The sequence below is a fragment of the Epinephelus fuscoguttatus genome, linkage group LG12, assembly GCF_011397635.1.
Source record: "Epinephelus fuscoguttatus linkage group LG12, E.fuscoguttatus.final_Chr_v1".
In the NCBI taxonomy this organism is placed as follows: domain Eukaryota; kingdom Metazoa; phylum Chordata; class Actinopteri; order Perciformes; family Serranidae; genus Epinephelus; species Epinephelus fuscoguttatus.
The window spans coordinates 29,102,405-29,125,110 of record NC_064763.1 but is presented as its reverse complement, the minus strand read 5'-3'; the positions used below and the strand labels follow the sequence as shown (position 1 = coordinate 29,125,110).

Here is a 22,706-nt window from a genome sequence, read left to right as displayed (position 1 = left end):
ACCAGAGTGGTTAAAAAAAAATAAATGCTTCCAATTTAGAAGTAGGCCTACATGATAAATGCACAGCTGAGATGAAGAGGCATCAGTGACCATATTTCGACATAATTCTAATCATTTTTTAAATCCATCCAGACATGTATAGTAGTTGTGATTGCAGATTTGTAAATCATAGAAGACTGGACTATTGACCCTGGCGGATGTTTGCGCCCTCCAAGGGCCCTTCTAGTTATCAGCAGGCGTAAACCTGGAGAGACTCATGCGTTTGGTCATGTGCGTGAGTTTGTGAGAGTGTGTATCTGTCTGTATGCAGCTTATCTCACAAATAACTGCACTAATCAGTCTAATGTTTTGTGTGCACATTTATGACTTTATACTCAAGCATCTCTCGTGGTCACTGTGATTCACAGTTGTTGAGTAACCTGTGTTATTGACTGTTTTATGCCGTCATTGACTGCTGACTGCTCAGTCCTCTTAACCGGCTGGTAGGAGCTGCAAGTTTTCCAGAAATGGTCTCAGATAAAAACAACAGTCCTTACCATCTGTTGCAGGCCACATTTTGGCTTTCAGCGTGGCTCAAAAACCGACATAGATAGAAAAGTTTGGTTTCATTTCGAGCCGGAGCATGTGCAGATTAATTCCATACCCATACCATATGTTATGATCCACTAAAGTTAAGCACATTATTAGATGAATTAGTCCTTGTTTTTATTAGCGTCTTCACCATCTCAACTGCAAGAAAGCCATAAGGTACAATTCCACCAGGCACAGCTTCAATGAGGTTTTGCTCCTTCCTCAGCAATGTGTCATACCACAGTGAGAGCATTTAGAAGTGGAGCGTTTTGCCTACCCGATGCAGATTTTGTTGATTTGGTACTTTGATACTTGTGCATCTACCATAAGTAACTAAGTAGGTTATGTAACTTTATTTTGTGTTTATTGTTGTCATTTCCGACTTTGCTGTGCTGTCCCCTACAGACACAGATAATACTGTTGAAGTCCAGTTATGACTGACATGAATCAAAGATTTCTGACCATGTTTTAGTAAATGAAAATAATATTCATCCTGATAATTATAATGTATATGTCACAGGCAGTGGCTGTTAGCGGGAAAACTCAATCTCGCCCTGTGGCTCCATCAAAAATAGACAAGGCATGTAAGTTTTCTTAGCTTCTGGGAGCTTCTGAAACACATAGCAGCATGTCTACTAAAATTAGAAGAATTGTCTAGAGTGGCTTGGATCAACTTGGGCAGCAGCCTGGTGGAGATCTGCACCCTGAGTGCACTTTTCTAGTTACATACTGTGTATTTTTTATAATGCATTTGTTTTTTTCGTTTGGTTCAATTGTCCAAAAAAAAAAAAAAAAGTTGTTAGCACTTTCAGCGATAAACAATACAAAGATAGGTTTTTCGAAATGCAGTGCTGCAGCTTCTTTTTTTTCCTTTGGCCCTAATGTCAATTTCAGTATTACTGAGGCAGGTAACATTATGAAAAGGTACTGTAATGAAGATTATCTATGTTTGGACATGAGACATAAATGAGAGGAAACTGGTATTCTGAAGTCACTATGCAGATTTTATTTACCACTTTTTCTCTGAGGTAAAAACAAACATGATTGTGAAGCCTGGTTGTACAAGGACATACACAATCAGGCTCACATTCAACAGCATGAAACATTTTGTTTTCGTGGAGTAAAAACAGTCATGGAAGCTGGAAAGAATTACTGAAAACTGTATAAAAATTATTTGTATATTTTAATCACCATGTGATAATTTACAGAGGTTCAGTACAGCATCTAATGGTAGCAAAACACTGTTTTCACTTGTCGTATTCATTAAAATGCATCCATTGTATAGAATGCGAGCACCATATGAAGCATACAAAAATCGTCCCAAGCCATCCATTAACAGAGTGACATAATTAAAAAAGCAAACCTTTAAAAACATCTCTTGGTGGTAGAATAAATCTAACCTTACACACCATCTACCCCACAGCAAAAGTCCATAGTTCCCCTGCACACTTACATTACTTACATAAAGGGTATTCTAATTTCATTGCTATTACACATCATGCCTATCACATACAGTATGGTCCAGATGGAATAGTAAACAATCATTCTTACAGGTGGTTTGGGCAAAGAAATAGCTAGATTGGTTTCATCTCTCCCTATTGATCCACAGTTTTTCAATCCTCCAGCGCTCGACCAGGAGCTCTGGAGATGCATTCAGTCTCTGCGGTGAGCCCAAAGGTGTTTTCTCTCTGTTGGATTCACTGCCTTGGCTTGTGGTGATGCCTGACCAGCCTTGTTCTCCTCCTCATGCCAGCTGTAAAAGAGGAGGGTGAGTTAATGGAGGGGATCGGAAGACAAAGACAAAAGAAAACATGTCAGGGTGGAAAGATATGAGACACGTGAAGAATAGGTGGAAGCACTCAAAGGTAGATAATGGAAAGGAAAAAAGTGAAAAGAGTGAAAGGAAAATCCAACAATGGCAATTTGCGGTTAGAGAGTTGACTTTTGCTATGCATATTTTCCAGCAATGATTTTGTGTTTTTTGGCAAAGCCTTTCTTGTCTGAATCCAAAATTGGTGTTGATAGATGTGTCATTGACTAACTATGCTCTTACCTGGCGCTTTCCTGGCAGCAGCAAATTTACCTCCCTCTGTAAGACGAAGACACGACACAGTCAATCACTGGATTTTAGCATACACACAGGCAAGTGCTACATAAATCTGTGCATATCTGCAGTTATGAGCATTCACCTTTAATGATTTTGGTAATTCTCTCTGATTCCTCGTCGATCAGATTTGGGTTGCCGTGGATGGTGGTGATCTTAGAAAAGTCTGGGCCTGAACGTTCAAAACAAAACCATTATATCCAAACACAGAACAATATGTCTCTCACATACAAAGTACCGTGTTACGTTAGTTTTAAAAATGCATCACATTCTCTTTTCCTACCTTGAAGTAACCACTTTTTGTATATGAATGAATGCAGATAAACACGATTATTTCAAGGAGGAAAGGACACAAACAATAAAGAAACCTGTTTGGTATGAAGAGTTTGTGTAAGGAGACCCTACCCTGAATGATATAAGGCTCGTTCGCCGTGGTGTATCTGGCTCCACCTTCGGACGGGCAGCGGAGAAGGGTGTTGAAAGTCATTTAACGACTTAGCAACTGTACTGACTGACAGACGGACAGACTGACAGGTACATACACCCCGTACAACACCTCCTCCGCCACCGCCAACACAGAGTCAAGCACAGTTGTGCAGTATTGATGAACACATACACACACTCACAGGGTGAGAAGTACAGGAGTGCAGATGTGCAAATTATTTTTCTTAGCCTGCAAACTAAGCTGCAAGACACCAGTGAAGCAGTTGTAGGTGAAAACAGCTTAAAGCCCGCCTGCACCCACACAAGCCGATGGCCCAGCGATCTGAGCTGGACAGTCTGAAATGGCACATTATAATTTGCACACTGCTTACACATACACATCACGGCTGTATGAGACAGAGAGTGAGTAACATGATGGATGAGATGGACAAACATCCAAATCATGGTGCACCATGGGCAGCAGAAGAATTTGGCTTTATCTTCATGTAGTGATGTAAGCCTAACTGGAGGGTTGACTGTGAAAATCAACCTCATTCCTTCCATAGCATCATTACTGAGCCTATACAAACATTATAACCCAGAATGAGCTTTTGATGTTTTGAATGGTGGCTGGCTGAAGCTTATCATAATATACTGTGCAATCCTAAGGAGCCGAGTGTTCAGCAGCATTCTCTGTGTACACCATGTCTGGCTTGTCATTATTGCAGCATGTTATTGCAGATGATATGTGATTCTCCTCCCCAACATTACAGCAGCTGCCAGTAAGCAACATAACTGCTCCAGCTATTAAACATTCACTGGCACAGGCCTGCTTCATGTCTGACTGAATGAAAATCTAGGTAGGTAGGACTTGGAGTAAGAAAATGAAGCAGTGCAATCATCTTCTGATTTTCATTTGCATGATTGATGATACTGTTAACTGTGAGCCTTTAGATTTAGCTGGATAGGCCCCAATCAGACAGAGTGAGTTTTGCAGTTTGCAAAATGCAAGGTGCAGCACACTGTCTTTTTTGTTGAAGCTGGCCCCGATCACACAGAGCGATTTTTAGCAGCCAGCTAGTTGTGGCTGTTGCTGGATACCTGGAACTATGACTCTACCAACTGTAGTTTGCATAAACCTGAACAGAAAATGGCCGGTAAATGGTATTAGAAATTTTAGGTAGCATGCAGGTCAAGGTTTGTGTTAGGCTCAACATTGGGTCGAGCGAGCTCCAAGACATATAAACAAACTGTACCCTTAACTACTTTCTAACATTAAGGTTTGAAGTGAGGCAACTGACTAGCTGCTAGCTAACATTCTTTTTACCTTGTGTGGCTGCTCTCTGTTTAGATAATGGTTACTACGGTTGGTATGATCATACCAAAGGTATCCAGCAATAGCTTGAGTTTTTTCAACTCAAGGCGTTGACGCCCATGGCAGACAAGACAATGTTAAAAACTCCTACTAGTTTTAAGCCTTTGCCTTCAGGGGATGTGACCGTGTCCTTTTGGTTGGCTGCCAACTAGCTAATAATGGAAATGACTCCAGAGATATCTACCACATTGATGTAATAGATTATCTGTATGGTCTCAATCAAGTGAGATGTAGAGTAGATGCTTAATTTTACAAGCCAATACTGAATGCTAATCAAGAAGTTGAGAAACTGAAAAGAGAGGCCCAGGCAGCAACAGAAACTTTGGCTCCTAGCGCTTAGCCAGCCAAAGCAGAGCAGAATGTAAACCACACTGGCTTTTGGTTTGTCTTTGAACCACCAGTGGTAAGCCAAACTGCTTGGCTCAAAGATAAATAAAAAGCTGGCAACCAACATTTGTAGTCAAAACAACCAAGTCGCTATGCTTGTGACTTTAAGATAAATGATTGTTAAACATGGGTAGCATAGCTTTTGTACTCTAACACTCTTGAATTGAAAAATGGTTTTGATTTCCAAATTCATTTAACAATCTACATCAAGGCTAAAATGGTGCACACCATGATAATGATGTGTCTGGTGACTTACTAGATGATAACCAAGGAAACATGAAATGTAATGTGAAATGAAATTCACATTAGATGATGATGCTCAGTTAACTATGGTCAACAGGACCGCAGATGCATTTGTTAAAAGAGCTGTTAGAAGATGCATGAAAGTTCTAGACTACCGTGCTCTTCAGAGGGGTAAACTTGTTTAGAGAAACTGACCTTTCTGTCCATCTGCACCAAGGTCACCTGCATTAAACGAAACATGTTGCATCATCAAATCTTTGTCAGAACTTTAGCGAAGTCCGATTGTGATCATTGACCTTATCATTTGCACTCAAAACATGAATGACTTTTCAGGAACTTACCTTCAATAACTCTTGTAACCTTGGTAATGGTAGGTTTTCCCTCGATGACCCTGGTTACCTTGGTGACTACCGGCTCCCCCTTGACGACCACCTTAGTGACAATTGGTTCTGTCTCGATGACTTTTGTAACCGTGGTAAAGGTAGGATCCCCCTCGATGACTCTGGTCACCTTTGTTATTTCAGGGTCTGTAAAAAGGGAGCATGAGCATACCTTAAGAATGATAGAGGTTATGAACATTTGCAACTTCTCTCTATTGTGGACAATGAAGGAACCTGGAACACACCTAATATCAGACGGAATTGTGAACTCGTTACACTGCATTTCCATGTTCAGTGTGAGATCATGTCCACTGTAATCCATTTCTGTGGGTGAAGGGGGCTCGCTGTTCCCAAACCAATCAGAAGAAAACAACATATTTGCCTGAAACTAATGTAATCGTAGGTCCACGCTGATGTGTAGCCATGCTGACCTACCTGTTTTGCCAGGGGTCTTAAGAGTAGAGTGGAGCAGAGCAAGGTAACAATCAAGGTACACAAACTACAATGTCAGCGAGAGGGTATTACTGAATGGGCCTACCAGTCCCAGGCCCTGGGGCCAAAGGGTTCAGGGAGGCCCTGAGCCAGAGCCTCTGTCAAAGGGCTTAGTCATTTATGTTAATAACAGAACCCCTCCAAGAAATCCTTTAAAAGGAAAACATTTAAGGAGTAGCCAAAACATTTACTTTAAAGATGCCACAAGAAAGAAACCATCAAGGAGTGTGTCTATCCCCTCAGTTTATCTGTAGGACTTTAGATGTTAGAAAGAGTACACCAATCGATATAGGCCCTTCAACTACTGTTGGGAGAAACAGGCCCAGGAGCCCACTGTATCATAATTCGTCTGTGGATGTCGGGTGATATTGGCAAGACTTGTCAATTTAGAACAGTCTTGATAGCAGCATCTATCTTGTCTATAGCACTCGCCACTTTTGTTATTGCATCTCATTGGTTACAGCACACCATTTGACAACAGCTTGATAACAGCGTTAGTCCTGCCTGTGGCACTGATTGGCTAATTGAGTCCCACCACGGTGTAGGATTGTTTTTTTACTTTTAACCAAGAAACTACTGTTTCATGTCATGATGCAAGACACATCAGTCAACTCAAACTCAGTGGGGTGGGCGGATTCAAAAGTCTGCACCCAGGCAAACCTGGAGGTGCAGTATGTGGAGTTATCAAAGCATGCAGAAAAAAGGCTGAGGCTGATGTGTGTAGTGTATTAGATTGCATCATTGAAAAAAGAGAGGTTTTAATAACTGCTGCTGTTACGCTTCATGGTCCAGTAGGCTGCTCTGGATGGACAGATTTAATTTCTCCTCTATTCATTGGGTTTGAAGCATCACTTTACAGACATGTTTATATTGTACACAACCAGCAGGCTATTTGAGGGGGAAGGAGGGGGATGCCATCTCTCGTGTTAGCAAAACAACCATAAGGCGTCGCCCTTATTAACCTCTCCATCCTCAAGGTCCACACCTACACCGTCCTATCTAAACCCAGAACCAGATTTATAGCACTGGTTAACGACGATCCTATGTTCCAGGACCGTGGTGAATATTAAAAACGGCAATGTGAAACACTACAAGAGAAAGCACAGAGTGAATTTTAAGCAAACATACCCACTCAAGTCCAAACTGTGGGTGAAGAAAATTAAATATTTTATATCAATCAATCAATCAACATGCAACAATTCGCCTACTGAATACAACATTTACAAGTTTTGCTATTTAAAGAATCATGTCTACTGTTTAGAAAATGAAACAAAAAAAGAAAATGTGATATTTTACATAATTCTATAACACATTTTTCTCCAGTCAATGAATTCCCATCTGATATCTCTGTAAACCCTGCAACTCCTCCATTGAATCAGCTTCAACAGAAACTTGAGCCAGGAACATTTATTTCACTTCTTTAATATTTTCTGCTTCCGAGTGATGGATAATTCTGTAATGTGACAGGATTTGTATGAGTTATAAAGAGATGAAAGCTAACAGATGTGTGTTTGTATCAGAGGCCTTCTAATCTTTAGCCTGGGGTCCCTTGACATGTAGTCTAGTCCAGTAATTGGAGCCAGACTCAAGTCTATCTTTCAAACAAAGTAATTAAGAGCTTAGGTAAATAATGCTTCAAACGGGGGCTGCTTTGCCTTGTGAGTTTGAAATGCACTACTACAAGGGCACATGATGTGGATTATAGATGTTTCCAACTTTTATCTAAACGGCAAAGATTATATAATGATTTAATTTATAACTGTGTGTGTTCACATGTGTGTAGGAAGTGAGGGTTTGTATTCTGCATGATTTAACAACAACTTGTGTGGTTCAGTCAGGAACACTTTAGTCTAAGAAACCTTTATTTCCATTTGCAGTGTTATATTCCATGCGCCTACTTGGAAAGCCTTAAGGCAGAGAGAGCACACCTCTCTGCCCTTCCACATGCAAGCAAGGAAAGCTTGAGGCAGAGAGAGCACACCTCCCTGCCCTTCCATGCGCTTCCATAGAGAGCCTAAGGCAGGGAGAGCAGCAGCAAAGAGCCCCCACAAACAGAGCAGAGCAGCATCAATGACAAACAGAAATGACATCGATAAGTCAAACACAGCATGAAAAGGATGAGCTGGGGTGGAGGCCAGTTGCAAAGCGGCTTGCAGAGGAAGCAGCAACAGTAGGCAGGCCAAAGCAGTTTAGATAGGGCATCCTGAATGAGATCGCCAATTGGTTGCATGGATAAGAAGTATGTGATCAATCAGCCGACTCCCTTCCATCAGTCAGCTGCTCCATCAGTTGATTGGGCTGCTTGAGATCAGCTGATGTAGCCGGGATGTGAGCTGAGCTTGACACCATGTCCTGCCTGAACTAACGCTACGCTCAATTTTATCATTCATATAAAGGTTTTATTTCTCTTGTCGTCCTGTAGATTAAAAACTAAAACTTCTTGGAATTTAAATCAGTGCCATTTTAATTTAAACTTATTCATACACAGTATATTGATATCAGGAATATTTTTATTTGCTTTACCAAGAACTCTTTTAATTCACGGAGGTTAACTGATAAAAAGTAGTAGAAATTAGAAAGCATATATAAGTATAACATTTGTATTGCTTTAAGTTTATAGTATAAAATAGCAACCCCTGAAAATGATATCCCCTGTAGCTCCAGACTTTAAGCTCTATAGTCCATGTAATGTGGCTAATTATCGCTAAAGAATCGGACTTCATCTCCTCTGTGTTACCCAATACATGAAGGCCTGCTCCCATCTGTGTAAAAGTGCACTGGACTGAGCCCAAGTGAATGAACATCATCCAAGACTCCTCTATGGTCTCTGACCCTGTAATGCTTTGACAGGCTAATTACCTCATCCCTAAAGGAGCTGATTAAATATGCCAAGAGGTCCAAGTGGACTTAAGCAACAACGAGAGTGGATAATCAGAGGAACAAAGAAGAGAAGCGCGCAGAGGCCTGAATGGAGCGATGACATGCGTGTAATATGCGTTTGGCCACAGGTCGGATTTCACTTTGAGAACAGATGGTCATTTTTGAACAAAGGACATAAATCGGTGCCAAAGGCAGTCATGCCTTTTAAAAGCACCACTGACGATAACTATATTGTATGACCATGATACATTAAAAATCTTTTAACCATGTAGTTAGTAATATAGGTCTTACCTGTTTCAATATAATGTGTAGTGGTGTGTGTAGTGGTGATGATCTTCTCTGTAAAGGAACACAAGTAGTTTTAGTTGCGTCAGGTGCAATAATTTCCACACGAAATGCAGTGACAATGGAGCTAAAGAAACTTACTGATGAAGGTAAGTGGGATCTCAGTATAAGAAAATCCAGAAACAAACTAAAAAAAAAAAACATAACAGAATAGAAGGTATAAGACACAAAATATTGATCTATGCATATCCAGACATATGTGTATTTTCTCTTACTCTACCTTAATCTGGATGTACCTAATCAGCTTCTTCAGGAGGACCAGGAGGTCCTCGCGGCCCACAGGAAGGTCTGTAAGTCATATACATCATGAGAATACCATAATGCATCCCACCACGGAGTGGACATTGCATGAATATATAATGATGTCTGCTTTTCTCACCCGCAGGATAGAGAACATTCTTCACCACATGGACAACACCATTTGTTGCCATCAGGTCACTGTCTGGCACATTCACAGAGTTGACATGAATAGAGTTGTTAACCTGGGAAGAAAATAGAAAATGTATGTAGATTTATTTTCCAAGGGTATCAATATACACTTATTTTGTGAGCTACTTCGACTGCTGTCTAAAAAATCATCATATTGAGACTTCTGAAATGGTTTGACATGAGAGGTTCTGAAGTCAGGTGAGACTTAATGGGAATCCCAGACAGTGGGCTCCACTGCTGGAAGTACTGTCTGGGAATTCCATTCATGATTAATATCCTGCAATTTCAATTAAAGGTGACTGAAGGTGGACATGCTGACTGAGTCAGTAAGGGATAGGTTACCCTTCCCATCTGCCTCCTCTCTCCCCTTTCACCCACAGACTTGAGCCACGTCAGTCCAGTTTTTAAAAGCCTAACCACATGCTTCAATGAATCACTGTCCCCTCTTTTGGTGAATTATCTCAAACAAGCTTTCCTGTGTCCATTAAGGAAGTCCTGTAGGCCTGATACGAGACCCTGGCTGATAACCCGATCAGCGTGATAGAAGAGAGGCAGGGCAAAATTGAGGTAATGGGTGAAATGATGACAAAAGTTAAAATGAAAACCGATGACCAAGGGCAGGGCTGACAGAGAAAAATGGCAGGTGGAGGACATCATGGAGTAGGGAGTTGTGGGGGAATACCGAGAGTGGGCGTTGATGGAAATGACAGGAAGCCGGGTTTTATTATGTCTGACCCTGCTCCAGAGATATCCAGCCTTGAAGTAATAGATTAGCACTGGGTTTTTGATGCTATTGTTTAAATGAGACTGTGGTGAAAGATTGGGTTTAAGTCTCATGATGAAGGCTTTGAGACATATGCTCTTAAAGAATCAACCGTTGGATATTTTCTTCTCTTCAATTTCCTACATTTCTAAGATTGGTGAAAATTGAAATCTAACTGCTGCTCAGCGAGTTTGTTTGTGTGGGGTATCATCACGGTTGCACATCTTACTCAAAAACAACATTCTTGATGTGTTAAATTGGATATTCTGATGCATCTGTTGGTGCTGAACTGTGTTTTTCCTACAAAGGTTTTATCCCTGTTTGATTGTTCAATGACAGATTCAGGAAATCAGCCTGCCTCGTTGATTATCAGGCCACAAATTAACACTAGAATGTCATCTGATTGTACTTACAGCTATAACTTGCAGGTTGTTGCCCTGGAGGGTTTTCAGCAGATTAGTGACTCCTCCCTCTAATCCTCCATTGATGAAGATGCCGTTACTGAAGTGGTACAGCAGAATGACCCTCAAAGCATTCAGATCACCTGTCAATGACAACACAAGGCAAACATGATTTACATGCTGAACAGGAGAGCGTTTAACTTTCAATCAGAGCAAACTAACTTGACAGCAAAGATGTGTGTTGATTTCAGTGAGAACTCACTCTTGAGCAGGGCAAGGTCTTCTTTACTGAGACCATCAAAGGCGTCGTCAGTTGGTGCAAAGATGGTGTAGGAGCCTTCCTGCTTCAGCAGATCAGTCAAACCTGCTGTCTCCATCAGCGACAGGAAAATCCTACATTTATGAAAAACATAAAACAAAGAAAGGAAGACAATGACATAATCCACATATAGTACAGTGCTGTACTGTAGGAGTGCAGTGAAGCCTTAACTGGAGAGCAATGGGCAGGTGGAATTTTTACACTTTTGGGTTCATGGAAATAATAACGGTGATGTTTTACAATGCACAAAGGCAGAAATAAAAAAATATAATAAAAAGTAGACATTTTGAGCCAGTTCTGTCAAATCCACTTTTCCATCATGGTTAACTGCTTCGTTTCAGACTGCACAAACTCGAGCCAGTCAAGACTTTCTGGCTATAGTGGCCCTGTGAGCTCCGTGCTGTGAGGAGACCAGATTATATGTCGCATTTGGACCAAAAAACGGCAGTTTGTTGGCGTTGCTCATTTTAGACGGGAGGATTATGGTAGGGGGGAATATGATATGATGGAGTTTTTTTGGGATTTATGTGAGACTTGTGCAGTTGTGTGGTCCCACTGATTCACACATCTGCTACCACGGTTGTCCATCACTAGCCTCTACTGGTGCCAGTATTGGTCATAGAGCCAGAAAATGTGAAATGTGTGTGGTAAGGCATTATAGGCAAATATTTTAAAGACGGATTAATAATGATTATAAAAACAAGTACAGCAAAAAATCAGTAACGTAAGATTCTTACTTGAATCGTCCGTCAGCAATCAGGAGCTCATACATCGTTTTCTTGGCGGGTGTGATGACAGACCTCATAACATGGAGGGCGCTTTTGCTTCCCTCTTTACTGCCACGCAGCATACATGCATTTTCTATGCAAACAGCCTGATGAAGGAAAAACATTCAAAGAGCAGGGTTACAGGTCAAAAAGTCACTGTACAAGTCTGGTAACTATTTAGCTGAGGGAAAGGAGACAGTCGCACTGTCCTGTTTAATTGCAATTAATCAAAGAGAAGAATACAAAAAGTCTCTGTGAGGAAATGAAATCCAGCTGTTTCTGATATCTGAACCACCAGAGCAGAAACACACTTCATCTGCCAAGACCTGGACTAATTAGCTGCTTTACTGCATTTGCTTACAGTTGAAAGACAGCAAAATCATGTTAACACTTGAGAAGAGGCCCAGTAATGGCTTTCAGATTTCTAGTAAGGGAGCCGACATTCTCCATTGTCTTTCCATCACTTCTTATTTATCTGTTCCTCCCCGTCTCAGCTTGACTCTCCAATACACACACACAAACACACACACACACACACACACACACACACACACACTTAGTTCTCACAGTGCGATAAATGAAGACTCGGAGCAGTTTGCCAGCCAGTGTTTCCAGCAGCTGTCCATTGTAGAGCTCGCCCAGTGTCACTTTCAGCTTCAAGATGTGGTTTTGCAAAATGATTTTTAGCAGGTTCTCCTCTGTTGTTTTCAGCTCATCTGACAGAAACAGAGGAAAGACACAGATGTAAAATGACAAGGGAAATATCTGATGCCAGACCTCATAAAACATGTCCTTTTGTATGTGCCTTAAAAAGTCCTATATAGTGAAAAGTATATACCGAGTTGTTTTTGATCCGTGAAAGACAACAAATAACTGACCTTGCTCAAGGTCAGCTCTCTAAACGAGTGGTTCCCAATCTTTTTCCTTCAGAGAGCCCTTTTAATAATAGTAATAATAAACTTCATTCATGCATGGTGTAAAATGTCACCAAAGTAAGAGATAAAATAAGGAAGTCCAAAACTAAAATCAAGATAATAATTGGGAAATAAAATCAATAAGATAGATAGCAATAAAAATGACAGACAGCTCAGATAAAGTCAGGGTATGCTTTCTGATAGAAGCACATTTTTACGAGACTTCAACAAAGCCAGTGACTCAGACAGCCTTATATCCCCGGGCAGGTCATTCCAGAGCCTTGGGGCCCTGATTGCAGAAGTTCTGTCCCCTTTTGTCTTCAGTCTGTACTCTGGAACAAGTAGAGGACCTCTGCCTGAGGATCTCAAACTACGCAGAGGGACTAACAGGTCTGAAATGTAATCTGGAGCCAGGCCATGAAGCGCCTTAAAATTAATCCATCATTGAGTGAACTGACAACCCCTGACTTAGTGACATACTTTATAATATTTCATCTTATAGGCAATGCATAACAATAACTACAGAAAACGGTGCAATTAACCCAAATAGTGAAAACGATAATTCCTGGAAGTTTGTGTAAAACGAGCAATTTGGATTAATTTTAAGCAAATAATTTCCTCTGAATATTGCATCAGAATTGAGTGTTTATTGTATTTTTACATACTTTAAATAGGCTATGATTTTCTGTCTGCCATTGTTCGACTACTTCTTTGTTGTTTTAAGAAAATCATTTAGTTTTCCTCCGCAGGTCGGGAACCAGTGCCCTAAACCATTATGCCAGTCTGCTGTCCATTAGAGTCGTTCTGAGATCAACTTACCAGTGAAGGCGGTGTTGACAGGAGCAAGCAGTGTGTACTCTATCTTCGGACCCAAGGCAGCGGCTAAGCCCAGTTCGGACACCATGTCGCCGAAGGTGCTCTGAGACTCTCCCATTAGCTCAATCCCTTCTTTGGCTGGTATGAATCACATGAAAATGACATGTTGGAGATCACTAACCAAATGTGAATATCTGCTGAGGGAGAAGATGGATTCAAGATGTGTCTTACCTGAGTCAGGGATGAGCACCTGGTCGATGTAGTGGATGACGCCATTGCTGGTGACAATGTCCTTCTTCAGCACCATCTTGATTCCGTTGACCGTCAAACTGTCGCCATCACAGCCGATCTCTATGGTGTTGCCCTCTGCGGTCTCGTACACCGACCCTGCCATGATTGCTTCAGAACACTGGACACTCTTCAACAGGTGGTACTTCACCAGGGCTGAGAAGGTGGGTCAAAGTGTGAGAGATATAGAGGGTGACTAACAGAAAAGGTTGCTGCTCAGATTGCACATTTCATAGACTTTGTGAATTTCCTGGAGTTATTATTGTAACCTGGTTCCACAGTCCAAGGTTTACAATTACAGATGCAATCCAAGGTTTACAGTCAATTATTCACATGCCCATGGAGACACACACATTTTTGCAGCGCTTTTCGAAATATTTAGCCGCTTCTGTTAACATTTAGATATGGGATTACACCTCCGACTGAGTCCAACTGTGAAACCAAGCAAGCAAAACTGGCCCGCAAAAGCAATGACAACATAAAACCTCCTTCCAAACCCACACAAATTCAAACGCAATCAGTGTCGCTCTGCAGGCCAAACTACTCTTCGACCCAAACCTTCCCTTGTAGAAACAAGGCACAAGGCTCCATATCATCTTTGCTTTGGAGGCTGTTCTAACATGGTTGGTCAGCAAAGCCTGTTTGCCAAGTGTCTGAGAATTTATCTGAGGTTATACTCTGTCCGCAGAGGGATCCAGTCACTGAAGACACCGCAAACAGGCTTCAAACTAAAGACCGTCCTGGCATGCCAGTGACTCAACAAACACGCAGATAAGCTGCCACTGTGGAGACATGAGTTTCCTGCTATCATTGTGTGGTTTTTGAGTGTGGGTCTACTCCTTCACTCCTGAGAATTTGATGTGTATCTAAGTTTAGACTTGGCAGGGATCTGCAGAATGGGTTTGGAAGATGGTTTCAGTAGTTTGGTTTTAATTTGACACTAACATGTCTCCATGATTTAAGTTCCCTTGAGGTCAAATAAATGTGAGATGCTAAGTGATCAAAACACCAACCACAATAGGAGTGTACAGCCATGCTAGTGGCTCTGTGATACTGTACTCAGGCAAAGTGGTGCTTTGAGCTAAATGCTAAAGTTAGCAGGCAAAAATGTTCATAATGACAATGCTAACATGCAAGTATAATGTTTACCATGACTGCCATCATGTTTTAGCATGTTAGAATGCTGTAATTAGCTTTTTAGCAGCTGAGGCTGATGGGAATATCATTAGTTTTTCAAGTATTTAGCCATAAACCAAAGTATTGGACAAATTTTAACCTGATGATGGCGCTATATGGAAATTCACGGGATCTCCAAAGTGAATACAATTCAGGCTGAATGGAACATAATGTCTGCACTAAATTTCATGGTAATTATCCAATAGTTGTTGAGACATGTCACTAAAAATCACACCGTACATTGGCAGTAGGGGATCCCCAAACTCATTAGGCTACATCATCTGGGAACCATGAATGAAAATTTTGAGCATCAAACACTTCGTTTCCTCTGTTCTGATGAATTTTATGCACCACTTTTTTGGCTTTACTGCATTTATTTATGGTGTAAATGTTTTTAGTTTTGTAAAAAATCCATCTGGTTGATGTTGAGATATTTGACTGGATAAGTGGAAACTTGATCTGCTGCTGGTGCTAGGGGAGCAAGGGAATCACCAGTAGGTATAATCCTCTGGGGACCATGATGGTCTGCGCTGAATTTCATAGCATTCGATCCAAGAGTGACATTTTTAAGTGCTCTAAACCCTTTCGCACCAAAATCAAAGAAAACATAGTATGTTAGTTTATGTCATTATTAGTGTATCACATGTAACCATGTACCTGAGATAACATCTTGGTCTTCCATGATGCGTTCCAGGTAGCCCGGGCTCAATCTGTCAAAGGCTTCATTAGTGGGAGCAAACAGAGTATAGGAGCCAGGCTGGTCCAGCATGTCCATCATACCAGCAGCCGATGCAGCGCCCTGGGTAATAAGACAGTGTCACATGTAACATTTTGTCATATTGAAAGACAAGAGACAGGGTCAAAGATTTGGCTAGCAGCATTGTGTTTCCTACTGATACAGCATTTGAATCAAACCCACTTTAAGCACACTAGTGAATTATTATGTTGGCTTCTCAGCTTCAAGTGCTCTTTATTTTTACATACTCTGAAGGTGGAGAGCTCATCTGTGACATCCAGGACTTCCTTGATGTTGTTGCCCACGCTGCTGATGACCCGATCAATGACATGCACCACACCATTTGTGGCCACCTGATTACCATAGATGATCCTGGCACAGTTCACTGTCACAATCTTCACAGAGAGGAAATGTTATATTAGCCAAGACTATTATTGGGTCCTTCAGACATAAATCAATTATGTAATCACGTGATCTTGTGCATGTCAGTGTGCATAAACTGACCCCATTTGAGTAGTGGTTGATGTAGAGCCCCAGGTCATTATACATGGAAACGAGAGACATATCGTTCTTCAGGTCTTTGGTCAAAAGACGACGGTTCACCATGTGGTAGTGAAGAGCGTTGTACAGCTCGATGTTCACGTTGCTTATCAGTGCGGACCGTACAGTCTGGGGAAATCACAACATTAGTTAAAGGGCAGCACACGTGAGTAATTATGTACTTTTTTGCATTCCCTGAGAAAAGTTAAAAAAGTCTACATACTGGGTCCAGCATCTCCCAAGCTTCATTGCTGGGTGCAAACATGGTGAAGGAGCCTTTGCCTTCAATTTCCTCTCTCAGCTGGGATATGTCAGCGTATTGCTGTGTGGTTGTGGCCTTTACGAGCCCCAGTGTACCATAGACATGGTCGATTGGAGCCACTGGTGGGGAAGCAGAGGAATTACTCAGAGAAAGATGAATGAAAAGCAGTTTGAAATGATCCGAAAAGAAGACCAGAGTGGGGCTGTGGTGGGAGCCACCTACCTGCAGGGCATCCTCTCATGCCCTCCAGCTTGATGTACCCAGGACAGCATTCATATAGGACCATGCTTCCAAGAAAAAGCACAAATATATGGTGATGGAGGACAAACAGCCAGAGAGCTGTACATTAAAAAGATTTTTTGCAACATCAAAAACAAAAAGAAAACCAAGCAAGATGCAATGTGAATGTAATGCACGTTGAGAAAACAAAAGCTTGCCAGATCAGCAAAGCAGGATTGACATTCAAGAGGAAGAAAAACAACCTCTGGAGCCGTTTTAGGAGAGAATGACAAGCGCTTTGGATTGAGAACGGTGGGGACATTTGAGACAGGAGAGCACGGCTGCACAAAGAGCCGATCTTACTCACCGAATAACAAATCCATAATTGGGCAAAGCACACTGAAAAGTCAGCGCAGAGGATGGTGTGAAACACCATCCAAAAAAGCAAGCAAGTCAAGGAGAATAATAAAAAAGACAAGAAAAACACCATTAACATGAAAGTGGTTCGTTTAACACTTCCACAAGAAAAACTGGCAGAGAGCGCACAACTCCCAGCAGGCCAATCACAGAGTTGAAAAAGCTGGACTAGACTCAGAAAGAAAGACTAGCTTGAGACTCTAGCTTCAAGTGAGCCAACTAACATCATTTCCAATATCTCATGCAGTCAAATCAAAAAGCATAGTCTCAGAAATGTAACGGAAACTCAGAGCTACCGCATTCCTGAGAATATCCAAGCTTTGCACACTGTATATATTTTATATTCATCTACTGTAAGTATGTTAACATGAAAACCAGACGGGGGTGTCTGCCCCCCTGCACTTTCTCCTGGCCATTAATCTAATTCCCAAAGACGCCTCCAAGAAAAACAAGATATACAGTCAACTTCTTGTGATAGGTTCAGATTTTGGGGCGGAAGGAGCAGCTTATGAACATTTGTGAAAACTGCTCCTCAATCAGTCATATGGTTTACAGGAAATCAAGTTGCACTTTATTGCAGCGTTAAAAATGACAGAATGAGGTGTGGCACGATTGACAGTGTGAGCCACAAGTGAGTGGTCTGTCAAATTTGGGTTTAATGGAGGAATAAATTAGGTTTTTACTGAAAATGAATTATAGACAGTAATCAAACGTTCAAAACGTTTGATTGGGACTCATCCCAAGCTAACACACATCTTCCAAGACGCAAACAAACTAGCGGTGAGTCAACATTGGACGCTCAACAATGATTCTCCAGAGAAAAAGCCATGGAGTTCCTGCATGCTGGAACAAGTTTAACTGGGGTTTAACTCAAAGGACTTTACGCGTTCCAGTTGGAACTTTTGATGTGTTTGCATAAGAGATTTTCTTTAAGAGGTTTGAGGCTGAGTTTTAAGGTTTCCTGCTTTCTGTTTTCCCACCAAAATTCCATGTTTCTATATGAACGCTGTGCTTTCTCTACAAGGTTTATGTCCAAAACAAGTAACTCTTTGCTTTCCATTCAGAAACAAACAGTAGTGATATATTACCCAAGAGCAAATCACTCCCTTCATGACCACATCAAACCCTGACACACACACAGCAAAGCAACATCACTCACTTTCTCCCTTCTACTCCCTAACATGACTCACATGTTTTGGCAAACCGCTCCAATCCACTCAAACCAGCATTTGTGTGTTTATGGAAATGTGTGCGATATTACTGAACGCTGTGAATTCTGCTATTTTTGTGCACACAGCCGTGTCGCTTATATTCCAATCATTCTATGCGCTGACACTAATTGTTATAATGTAAAATGCATAAATGTCCACGCACAGCTGGCTGTCAGGAAGGTATGAAGTCATCTCTCCCCGGCGGCACTCTGGCAGGATAATGGATGCAGCGTAGAGCAGAGACAGAACCAGCTAGCGCATTGCAAACCAGGCCTCTGGCAGTGTCACTGCGCGAACCAGCTCAATGTGGCTTCCAGATGAGCAGATGTGCAAACACGGGGCATGAACACACACACACACACATGCACACACACAAATACTGTACGCACACAGAAACACGAGGTGGGGTTGTCTGGCATCAGATACAAACATTGCAGTTTTTTTCCTGTTATGTAATTATTAATCAACAGTGTCTCCTGTGTCCTCATCAAGTTGGTTTTTCCTTTGGTGCCAGCGGCTTCCTGAATACTGTGCCAATGTTTTCCCTTTCTTTAAATACATGGTAATAGACCAGTTCTCCAACATTATTATGGTTTAAGTACAAATTCAAAGCACTTATTCTCTGCTCCCTGCACGTTGTGTCATCACCTACAGCACATCGCTTTGAAGAAAATCGCTTCCACCTGAACCTCCAGCAGCGCGCCTCGAGAGCTCTTTGTGGAAATGAAGGTATTAGGAAATCCCCATGGTATCATTTACCTCCAGCTTAGAGAATTAGAAGAACACAGTGCAGCTTGAATTCACACCAATGTAATTTGTTCTTTGCAGTTGTGGTTTCTAAGAGGTTTAGTGCAGGTATTACTTGCTGCAACCTCAAGACTTGTTTAAGCACTAGCTTATTCGCAAACCAGCAGCTTGCAATGTAAACTGGAGCATCCAAACAGCCATACCGTAGACTCAAACACCCTTTACTAATCTCTCATCAACACCAAATCCAACTCAGACAAAATCACAGCTGCATGGATTTCCTCCGCTGCTGCTGAACAATGTCTCACTGTGATCACGGACGTAGGGGGAGAGTCTGTTTCTGTTGCATTCATTTAGTTCTTTTTTTTTTCATTTGCTTGCTGATTGAAAACTTGAATACTTTGAAGACAGATAATGGAGAATATTTAATGGATTTATTTAAATTTTTTTTGTTGCTTTTTTTCCGTTTTTACTATTTACTAGTTTACTCTTTTATGTGGAACTTTTAATGCTGCTGGACTCCCATGTAAATGACATTTTAAATCTCACTGGGAATATTCTTGATAAAAAAAGTTAAATAAAAATGAGATAATAAAAACATTTAACATGATTAAAAAAAATAAATATAATCACTGTTTGTGTGTATTTCATTACATCTTTAAGATGACTAAAATCTTGACCTAAGTTCTGTTTTATTTCAACTTAATACATTTCTTTAAACTTGTTTTAACCACCCTATACAAAGGACAGACCATAACCGTTAAATGTGTTTGGTAAACCATCATTACCTTCCTGTTGTCTACCCTCGTATTATATAATCTAGACTTTTTTTCTGGGTGGTTCCATGTCCTGTTATTTCAGTAGAGTCTATTGTTGTATCGTGTTGGGAAAAACTGACTCACTCACTCCTGGACTCGGTCACTCTTTTATCCATTCTCTTTCCCACCATCTTATTTCCAGGCTTATCCTCAAACAGCAGCAGGTGTTACAGCTGACTGCATGACTAAAAGGAGGTTTGTGTATGCGTCCACGTGTGTTCTTGTATGGGCATGTGTATGCAGCTCCAGCCGAGCCTTACACTCCATCGACACATCAGTAATTAAATTTCAGATTTTCATATATCCTTTACTCTAATATCTACTCAGTCAGCACATCAGGTCACGAGAAAATATTACACTAACTTAAATTCTTCAATAACATGCCCTTTGATATAATATGTCCTGCACAAGGTCAGACATATAAACCCATTAATGTGATCTGTTCTTTTGCTGTTGACCAAAAATTTAGTCTCGTTAATACAGTACCAGTCAAAAGTTTGGACACACTTTTCCATTCAAGTAAATGGGAAAGTGTGTCAAACTTTTGACTGGTACTGTATCTCCATATTTGGTGTTTTCACACAGCATTAAATATTTAATTTAGAAGCAGCTGTCAGTCCTGCTTTACAGAAAAATGAAGAATACCTTAATTCTAAAACTCTGTATGAAGAGCACATACACACATGAACACACACGCACAGTACAAATCAAGTACACACTACCCATGCCAAGAAAAGTTGGTGAAACTGGAGCTGCAGTATATCCTCTGTATCATCAAACTGCACACAAAAACGCTAAAACATAAATATCTTCCACATTTTTTGTGAGCACCTGAAACGTGTCAGAGGGGAAGTCAATTAACTCTGCTGTCAGTCACTGTTGAGCTGCATTTACACCATCAAAATGTACACAACGGAGCAAATCTCTGGCCTGCAGGCTGCACAGCATGCCCAGACTTGAGAGGAGTGGAGGGGTGCATGAGGACAAAGACAGATAGCTGTACTGTACAAGGCTCTATGTGTCAGACATGGTGTGTGAAATCCACTTGTGAAGGGAAACACATGTATGCATGTTGAGCTAAAGCTATGGAAAATAAGAATGATATGCTGTCGTCGATTTCACTGTCTCTCTTTCCATGTTTAAGAATTCCCACAAAGTCCTTAAAATACATCTCAAAAATGTTTGAAATTTAAGTAGTCAGTCATCATCATGATCATGAATGCTGTTTTTGCAAAGGATCAGAGGAGAAAGTGAGAACGCTACGTGTTAAGACAGACAGAGCCTGAGGGTTCCGAAAACTGGGCTCATACAGAGCTGACCTCAGCTGTTAAAAGTATAATTAAGAGAGTGTGAGGTAACAGGTGGGGAGGTTAGTGCAGGGGTGACACCCACATATACCAAAACATCTAAGAGGTTCAAAAATGACTCCTGTCTGTCTGTGTGCAGGGTGTGTGCAAGCTGGGAGTGGTTTGAACTTTGGGTGAGGTCATTTGTGTTCTGTGCAAACAAGAATATTAAAAGATATAAATAAATAAATATATAAATTGGATCCATTCAAGCTGTTGGTAAAGACTTACGTCTTCCTGCCACAGATGGAGCCTTTGTACCAGTTCCTACATGTGCTGAAGTACTTCTTTTTAGTCCCAGAGACCTGCTGCAGAGCGCACACATTGGGTCTGTAAGACAGGGGAGGGGGAGGGGGATGATGAGGGAGTGACAAAAAAGTGAGAAGGTGAGGCAGGATGTGGGAGTGTAGAGTGTAGAGTGAGAGTGAAAAAGGTAAGGTGAAGAAGGAAGGACGATGTGATGAGAAAAACTGAATTTATAAATGCTGGGAATGAATATTAACTGTTTTTAGACCTGTAATTTAAAGTTTGTACTTTGATCCCTTAATTTGTCTAATCTTCTTCATGCAACTACATTTCAGAAAGCAACTTTAAAAAGATGACCTCCTTTAACTTAAATAGAAAAATCCAAACTCTAAATCAATGTCAAACAGCAAATTGGGCACATTATTTACAGCAGAGGAGTGAATGAATGTGAGAGACAATATTGAATTTTCCATTATGGCTTGAGTCAATATTTTCATCAATGTGGCTGACCTGTTTCTCAAATCATGATTCAGCGCTCTCTGTGATTAAAACCACCTTGGAATGCTGGACAAACACAAAATCTGACACGCACAGCATATGGTTGCACATCTGTCCGCTTGTTACTAATCATGCAATTTGTTCCCACGTCTGCAAACAAGTCGATCAGGATTGTGAAAATCACAAGTCATCTGCTACATTTAAAAAAAAAAAAAATCTGCTACACATGGTCTTCGAGTTTGGCATGTATCACCTCTCTTCTCTCACACAGTCTGTCTATCCCCCATCCCTACCTCCATCCCTCCCCCACATCCCATCTCCTTACCCTTCCTTCCTGGCCCGTATGCGGCTGTGGGTGACTATCTTGTCATACGCCGAAGAATCCACACTCCCTAGAGAGCAGAGTGCCACCAGCACCGAGGTCACCACAAGCAGCTGATGCATCCTGGGGAGTTATCCGTCCTCTGTACTGCAAGGGCACCAACACACACACACTCCTCTTGCCTTTTGAAAAAACACACACCCCCCAAAAAATACACAGGAGATATGGGAGTGTGAGTGAGAGAGGGAGCTTTTATACCGACACACACCCGT

General features: G+C 41.2%; 1 protein-coding gene across 2 annotated transcripts; it reads right to left on the bottom strand.

The window, feature by feature from the left end:
- Positions 1-1,553: 1,553 nt before the first annotated feature.
- Positions 1,554-22,702, bottom strand: LOC125897877 (periostin-like). Of its 2 annotated transcripts, XM_049591333.1 has the most exons (23): positions 22,438-22,702; positions 21,600-21,698; positions 16,833-16,897; positions 16,572-16,729; positions 16,313-16,477; positions 16,057-16,203; positions 15,730-15,871; positions 13,840-14,052; positions 13,612-13,746; positions 12,446-12,594; positions 11,849-11,985; positions 11,055-11,185; positions 10,805-10,935; positions 9,579-9,681; positions 9,420-9,487; positions 9,281-9,326; positions 9,146-9,193; positions 5,444-5,629; positions 5,298-5,324; positions 3,080-3,124; positions 2,760-2,846; positions 2,624-2,659; positions 1,554-2,323 (listed from the first exon to the last, which is right to left on the bottom strand). In XM_049591333.1, exons 1-23 carry the CDS (start codon positions 22,554-22,556, stop codon positions 2,268-2,270), a joined length of 2,493 nt encoding a protein of 830 aa, XP_049447290.1. In that variant the 5' UTR covers positions 22,557-22,702; the 3' UTR covers positions 1,554-2,267. The 2 variants fall into 2 exon arrangements, with proteins under 2 accessions (XP_049447290.1, XP_049447292.1); XM_049591335.1 differs by lacking the exon at positions 3,080-3,124.
- Between the last annotated feature and the right edge of the window lie 4 nt (positions 22,703-22,706).